The sequence below is a fragment of the Choloepus didactylus genome, chromosome X, assembly GCF_015220235.1.
Source record: "Choloepus didactylus isolate mChoDid1 chromosome X, mChoDid1.pri, whole genome shotgun sequence".
Classification (NCBI taxonomy): domain Eukaryota; kingdom Metazoa; phylum Chordata; class Mammalia; order Pilosa; family Megalonychidae; genus Choloepus; species Choloepus didactylus.
This window is the reverse complement of record NC_051334.1, coordinates 52,710,005-52,718,192: the sequence shown is the minus strand read 5'-3', so window position 1 is coordinate 52,718,192 and position 8,188 is coordinate 52,710,005. Positions and strand designations below refer to the sequence as shown.

The window sequence follows — 8,188 nt, the reverse complement described above, 5'->3', positions numbered from 1 at the left end:
ATTTCAGATGTATTTAGGACACACAAGGCCAGGAAACCATGAATTTATGAAAATTGCAGTGACCAACAAGGTGCTAAACTTATGATCTGTCTTCAGGCTTATTAGGTATTTGTGCCTACCCTAGGTTGGTTAGGGAAATGGCCGACCTAGAAGACCAGATTTAGTCTCCCAGGTCAACTTGCAGCATATATAATGATTCCACAAACTACCTTACTCAAGAACACGTGTCACATTTTATTGCCATTTAAATCATGTGCTTTGATATAATGGGGCACAAAAAGTGAAATATGTGAATATTAAAATATTCTGTGTCAGGAAGAATGCATCCCTCCCAAAAAAATAAATGTTCCTGTCCTATGTTTGTATACATAAAGGTTTTACTATATGCCAATCAGCTAATAGAGAAAGGAGTTGGACATAGTTGACATCCTCAAAATGAGCTCCATCTTTTGGCAAGAAAGTAAGTTACACTAGAATGTGTTAAAGGAAAACGTAGTATTATGCGAGCATAAGTAGAGCAGCATCTATCTGATTCTTGGGTATCAAGGAGGCATTGGATAGATGAATAGAATGCCTGCGCTCATTCCTGAAGATCCAGTAAAGAAGGTAGATTGGCAAAAGGATGTTAAGGAACAGCTCTTTTAGGCAGGAGAATAAAATTTGTGTATTTACAGCCTTGCAAGATATTCTATCTAGCTGAACCAATTATTGAGAAGGGAATAGTAAGATGAGTTTTATCCATTTATGATGGATGGGTAAGAAAAAGATAAGATTTACATTTGACAAACACATGTACCCACCCTAAATCAGTACCATCCCACTGAGAATGGTGATAAAATTCATCAAAGGACAGTAGAATGGGGTAAAAACTTAATGGGCTTCCTCAGAAGGGACCCTTGGTGAAGGCTGATCACTAGCAGTGATGCCTGATAGGGAGCCTTCAGAGAGTAGAACTGAAGAACTTCTAACCCTTGAAGATTAGAGATGGGCTCCCAGCCAAATCTCTAGGGATATAGCTAAAGACAGAAGAGGAAATGGATTTCTTCCATTAACTCTTTCACAATCCCCAAAACATTAAAGATGCTCTTTAATAACAACACAGCCCAGTTCCCAGCATTTAAATACAGCATAGGAGTAGAAAGAAGTTACACTTCAAGAATCAGTCAGTCCAAGGCAGAGCTCCACACCTCCCAAATACATCAAGTCCATCTCCCTTCAGAGACCCATGTCCAGAGCCAAAGTGAACACATGAAGTAGGAAAGCCTAGAGTTCGATCTTCCAGAGGCCCTAGCATGCTGCATCCTTCCTTCACAACTCTGTAAGCTTCCTAGCTATACAACCCCCATCCATCCCCAGTCAGGTCAATTCCTAGTCTCTGAGTCTCCAGGGAGCTTTCTCTGTGGTGTAATTAACAGGGGGGCTAAGTGTTACATAAAACAAGAAAATCTCCTGTGAAATCTATTGTTCTATAGAAAGTTTAAAATGACCCTGTATGCATAATCCTAATTAGCAATGCTAGCTCTTACCCTCTTCATATAGATTCCAGTGGTTTTGAAGTCATTGGCGTTCTCAAACAGCTCCACACCCAAGTTTCTCTATTGGCCTTATTAAGGGCTCCTGTCCTCAACACAGCAAAGGAAGTAATCCCAGCTACTGTTGCTAGGTTCAAAGGCTGAGAATAAACACCAATAGCTTAGAAAGTGACTTCCTTTCTTCTGTTGCCCTCAAGAGATCTTTATAGAGGCTGTTACCTAAAGTTTTCCAGTCCTTATGAGAAAAGTTTTAGATTTATTGGGCAATCCAAGCACAAAAGCAGGCAGCCTTTCTGGCACTAGTTTCTAGGATATAGGAGTCAGGGCAGGAGAGCATAAAATTCCAAGCTTTCTTCATCCAAAATCCTCTAGAGCCCCTCAGAAAAAGGACACTAGGAAGAATCTACCTTTCTCATGCCTTAGAGGGACAATTCCAAAAGTTCTAATACCATTGACTGGTGACTTCTAACAAAGTCACAATAAAAAGACAAAACAGAGAGGGCATCCCCAAAGGAACATCTTACATTAATGGCTCTGACTAGTGTTCAAAAGTACTGATCCATTCTAGGAGATTGGTATCAGAGCTGTTTTTATAAATTGAGGTGCTCACAAATGGGAGAAGACACTTAAGTAACTACACTTTAAGTCAAGGAATAAGATCAATGGATTGGGGAAAGGATTGCTTGCAATTTTAATACTGATATTTCTTTATTTTTAATCTTTTTTCAATTTCTTGGGAAACCTGAGCTAGTCATATTTGCTATTACCTACATGTACAGGACTGGGCAATCATATCCTCATACTCCTTGTACAAGATATTCCCATTTGCCTCAATCAGAAGGATGCTAATGGGAACATACTTATAAGGGACACAGGAGGGCTGAGGGACACTCTGGTCCACCAATTCATTGACAAGGTTCTGGATGATAGCGTGATTGGGGGAATTGAGACCATAGTGTAGTACCTGGGGGCAGGCCCCCTTACAGTAGTTTGGGGTATAGAGATGGGGAGCAATGATCCAGTGATCCCAGCCCAGCTGGTGGAAGCTGACCTGGAAAGGGTGGAGGGAACACCAGTTCTGTTCATGCCCATCATGTCCCCGGGAGGGACCACGAATCTCAGATGCAATGCTGCCTGCTTGTCGAGCCTTCCGCAAAAGAGGAGGAGACTCCCTGTCCATAAACTCCTCCAGGCCTCTGGGGAGATGTCTGGAATTCTGAAAACTTTTGTGGGTATCATTGAAGTACAGTAACAAGAAGGCAGTATCTAAGGATGAAGTTTCATGCCACCGGAGCTCAAGAACCTCACTGCCTTTTTGCTTCTGACACACAAAACTGAGTCGTAGGACCCTGCGCCCCTTGTGATTCCAGAGTCTTTGCCAAACATGTTGTGTGATGTCCATCTCTGTCCAGGATTTGTGCAGCAAGGAAGGCTCTGAAGAACTTCCATTTGAAGAGGGAAAATGGTTGATTGAACTTTTATGGACCCAGGGCTCCACGTGGCAGGTGAGGTGGAAGTGAGCTAGATGGAATTGATGGCGGTAAACCACGGTGGCTCTGACTAGTTGGTATGCTACCTGGTTTGGTCTCAGAGGAAAGTCCAGGGTCTGTATATGCCAGGGGCCTGTATAAGTAAGAGGGAACAAGATCAAGGGATTAACTTCTTACCTCCTAGCCTGAATCTCCCTCACAAATCTGCTTAGTACAGACTGACAGCTGTGAAGAGTCCTAAAATTAGCTATCATTTACTGAGTACTTACTACTGTATTATATGCTTTACATGCACTAGCTCTTTAATCCTCAATAGCCTTATAAGACATTATCCCCATTTTATAGACAAGAAAATTAAGGCTCAGAGAAATATGTCAAAAGACACATGGGTAGTGTGTGGCAGAATCAGGATTTGAACCCAAATCTGTTTCCCTTAAGAGAAACTCTCATTTTAAGACCACTCACAGCACTAACTTCAGGAAAAAAACTCAAAACTAGTATTATTTTGTATGTATATTGTGTATATGGGAGAGGAACAATCATTACTAGTTGAATATTAAAGGAGATGAATTAAGAGAATCAGAGACTCTGAGACATACATGGATAAAAGAGAATCCTCATGTCACATCATTATACAGATGTAGCTTTGGGGCAATCATCCAAAAATGGGGGCTATGGCTTGTCATCACTTCAAATCCAGGGCCAAGATGTCACAAAATATTTTTGTCTATTCACTCCTAATAGGGGCAGCTATTTTTGCCATTTCTGCCTTCCACCGACTTTAAGAATTACTTCTTGTGCATCGTTTCCTTCTTGGGCCATATCTCTCCCTTTTCCATTGATAGCTGGCAATGGTACTTCATTTATACCACTCATTTTTAGGACCATTCCCCTAAATACCATTTTCAACAAAGCGTTGATCACATAAATATTTTTATTTGCTGAGAATTTGACTAGAAGCTGCGTGCCAATTATTAGTGACCACAGGTTTTAACCCAAATTGTAATGCTGACACCTAGTGGTCAAAGCATTGGAAGGTTGGGTATAAAGTGCTCTTAACTTCTGAGGCCCCTCTTGGCAAGGATTAAGAGCAAAGATTACAAAAACCAAATATCCCAGGAAAAAAGCCTTCTCTCACCTTCAAATATTTTATCCCTAATTTTTCCATGTTACATTACATACTATTCATCTAACCTGCCTTCTCCACTGAATCCACAAGCCTGGAATTCTTCAACAGTTCTGGGACGTTCAACATAGAAATTCTTTAATGTCTTGATATTCCAGGATAATTTTTAAAGTTTAGGTTCCAATTCAAGATTAATACACCCTCAGATTTAGACACCATCCACACAAGACCCAAGCCAGGCTTGTATTTGCTTTCTCAAGTTACCCTACAATCTCATCTTACAATGATTTTTCCAAGCAGCCCACCCATACACCTGCCCCACCCTGCCTGAAAAGGAATCCAACCCAACCCTTTAGCAGGCTGTCTGGTGAGGAACTGCCCTTTCCTCTCAGACCTTAACATCACATGTTTCCTGGAGCAGGGTGGGGTTGCTAAGGATCAAAGCCAGAAAGGCTCTGCTCAGAGCTTTTCAGGGAAAGGGCTGACTCACACATCCTGTGTGATCAAAGCTGGCATGGCTCTCCAGGCAAGCTCGATTCAGCTGGACCATTGCCTAATGGGAAGAACAAGCCCTGTTCTTTTGTCATCTGCATCTGGATCCTTTCTAGGGTCCCTAGGCAACAGTATGTCCCAAAGTCAGACCATGGCACTTGCCTACTTCTAGGCATCCTTCTTTCTAGCTTCATATCATCTGTATAGACTTGATCAATGGCTTTCGGCTGCACATAGGAATGATATTCAGATTCCTTATCATAGCCTACAAGGTCCTGCCTCTCAGCCTCATATCCTGCAACTCTCAATGCTTACTAGGCTTCAGCCATACTGGTCTTCCTTCTCTTCATCAAATAGCAGAAGTTTGTTGTTCCCTCTGCCTAGAGCAAATTTCCCTCTACTCTTCATGTGACTAGCTTATTATACAGGCCTTAGCGCAAATATCATCTCTTCAAAATGCCTTCCCTGACAGCCCCATATAAAGGGCTTTTTTTTTTTTTGCTACTCTTTACCACAACAATTTCATTCCTTGATAGCACTTACCACAATTTGTAATTATTTACCTGTGTGAAATCGTTTGTTTCACCCATGAGAACACATGCTCCATGAAAGATGCAGTTTTGCCATTTTGATCACATCTGTAAGCCTGGAACCTAGAACAATGTCTAGCACTCAGTAGGTGCTGCATAAATATTTGTTGAATAGATCTCCACCCATAGCAAGCTATTCTCTTTCCTAAATCAGAATGCACTTCTCTACCTCTATGCATAGTCTCCTTACTTTGCTCCCCAAATCTAGCTCAAATAACACCTCCTCAGTAAAGTCTTCTGACAGTCTCCCTGCTTCTCTTTTCCTTGCTTTAAGCAGTGAGCCTTTCTTTAGGGTCCTTATCCTTTTCAAAAGATTTTCCATACCATATCATTATGTGATTCGTCATTCTACTATAGTGGGAGCTCCTATAGGGCAGACAGCAGTTATTTGCCTCTATATACCCAACCCAGGCATAGTGACAGTGCCGAGTTAAAATCTGTGGGAACAGGAACACAGCATGTTGATTAAAAGGACATGCTCTAGAGCCTAATGACCTGGATTTAACTCCCACCTCTACCAGTTACCAGCTATGTGGCATTGGGTAAATTACTCTAAGCCTCAGTTTCTTCACCTATAAAATGGATATGTTAATAGTACCTAACTCATATGGTTGTGGTGATGATTAAAGAAGATAATGTTTGTAAAGTATTTTTCACCACACCTGGCATATAGTAAGCTTACAGTACAGGTTAGGGGAATTTTGGTTGTTTTACTTGGGGGAGGGGAGACTATAAATCCTGTCTACTGTCCTTGTCAAGATCAGTGAAAGCCCAAGATTGATCTCACCAGATTCCCAAGAGTTCCTTGAATTCGATGGCTGTCTACATTCCCTAGAGAGACCTACACTTCAGGAGCCCACAGCTGTCCTAGAACAGTGTCCAGCACAAATCTTCAAAACAGAATCAAAGAGATTCCAAAATACATTTACTATCAAAATGCCAAAGTAGCAACGTGGACTAAAGAAAACAATTACTTGAGGTACAAGAATGTTGTGCTTCCCTTAAAGACTTGAGAAATTATGGACAGACATTAGACTCAGACAGACATGAGCTCAAATCCCATATCTGCCACCCACTGTCAGAATGATCTTTGGGAGTTACTTAACCTCTTCGTGCTTTAGTTTTCTTATCTTTAAATTTAGGCTAATTGCTCCATGATAGCTAACAATAGCAGCTGTTATTAAGGATTAACTACAATAGCAGATGCTCAAAGAGCCAGGTACACAGACTAGGATATTAGCTTGTTTCTGACCTTTCTGAGACCAAGTTTCTCCACCAGAGCATCCTTTCCTCTTTGCCTTCTAAAGAATAAAACATATAAAGAGCCCTCCACAAGATTATAGATGGATATTTTTCAATTACAGTTTTCAGAGATGTAACAAGCAACAAGAACTTCTTTGAGAGATAGGAGCGGACACAACACTTAGTTGCCCTGGGACCTGAAAGAGATTCCACAGGTAGGCCCCAAGGCAATCTGTTCTTATATTGGAGTCCTTAAGGGATTAGAGACAGCTTCTTCCAAGTTTTCCATCTTTTGCAAACCAGACCTGAGACAACCCACCCACAAGGCAATACGGCTTTACAATGAACCATCATATTCCCCTTTCTCTACACTCTTCTTCCCCACTTCTCTCCTCTCTAGGGCAGGGTGGGAGGGCATGATAACTCACCTCTAAGAGGCCTTGCTACACGGGTCAAGGGCCTTATCATCCTCACCATGGTGGCGCCAATGGTGCGGTTCTCCCTAGGGTGTCCATGCAGGTCAGCCGAACGCTGGTACAACTCTAGCATGTACTGCAGGGGATGCCCTAGGAGCCGTGGCTTCCTCTGCTGCTTGCTAGGGACTTCTTCTAGCAGTTCCTGAATCAGGGGCAAGGTAGAGGCCTTGGCTGGGAGAGCAATAGAAGACTGCCTTACCCTTGCCATTTGGACCTTGTGTTCCACAAAAATCATGAGTCCCCAAACAAGAAGGATTCTAAGGATACTGAAGAGGACCATATTGAAAGCTTGGTTGGTATTCAGCAACAGGCTCCAAGTCAAGCCCAAAGGATGTGACTCTGACCCCTTCCTCTCACACAGGTAATTGCATCCTGGTTCCACAACCACAAAGGATGGGGCAAGAAAAAAGAAAGGCAAGCAGTCCCTATGTAGCTTCCTGTAGACAGATCTCCTGGGCCAGAAAAGGTCTAGCTTGTCTTCGTTGCATCAAAACAAACAGAAAGAGCAGGTGGAACAAGGCAACATGCCCCTCCTGCTCTTCAGGACTGGGAACAGATAATACTTATTCGGAGACCGGGGTAACATAAAAGGAGAAGTCCATTCCAGGACCTGCTCCCTTACCTTATCCACTAGGATGAAAAAAAAGCAGTCCTTGCTTGCGCTGTTCCACAGCTTTAAAGGTAGTCTCTTAATCAGTCCTTAAAGGAGCCTCCTGCTCCCATCCAACTTTCATGCCACCAATGCAGCATTTCCCAGTATGGTTAGTTAACCACTTCCAGCAAAAGTCTCTGGGGTGATTGTTAAGAATGCAGATTCCTGGATCCAGACCCAAACACTAACATTGTGGGAGTAAGGTGCAAAAATCTGAATTTTAACAAGTGCTCCAGGAACTTGCCATGTGTACTAAAATATAGTAACTACTCTATGGGTGTGGCTGTTGGAATTTGAAGAAGATGCCTTAACACTGGTTCTCAATCTTGGCTGTCCATTGAATTCATCTGGGAAGCCTTAGCTATTATGAATGCCTGACTACCGTCCCCAGAGATGCTGATGTAATGGGTCTGAAGTGCTACCAGGGCATCTGGATTTTTTTAATCACCCAGGTGTTTTTAATGTGCAGCCAAGTTTGAGAACCCTGGCTTGGAATTTTCTGGTTTACTATAGAAGGTGCTGAGATCTTGGGTGGGCTTCATCAGAGAAGTCTGAGGTGATGGAAGATGAGTTTGTAGAAGTTAACGG

The 8,188-nt window shown here is 42.4% G+C and overlaps 1 protein-coding gene across 1 annotated transcript; it reads right to left on the bottom strand.

The window, feature by feature from the left end:
• Window positions 1-2,295: 2,295 nt before the first annotated feature.
• LOC119523581 (bone morphogenetic protein 15-like) lies at window positions 2,296-7,246 on the bottom strand. Its single transcript, XM_037822391.1, has 2 exons — window positions 6,901-7,246; window positions 2,296-3,155 (listed from the first exon to the last, which is right to left on the bottom strand). The coding sequence occupies exons 1-2, from the start codon at window positions 7,226-7,228 to the stop codon at window positions 2,296-2,298; spliced, it is 1,188 nt and encodes a 395-aa protein (XP_037678319.1). The 5' UTR covers window positions 7,229-7,246.
• Between the last annotated feature and the right edge of the window lie 942 nt (window positions 7,247-8,188).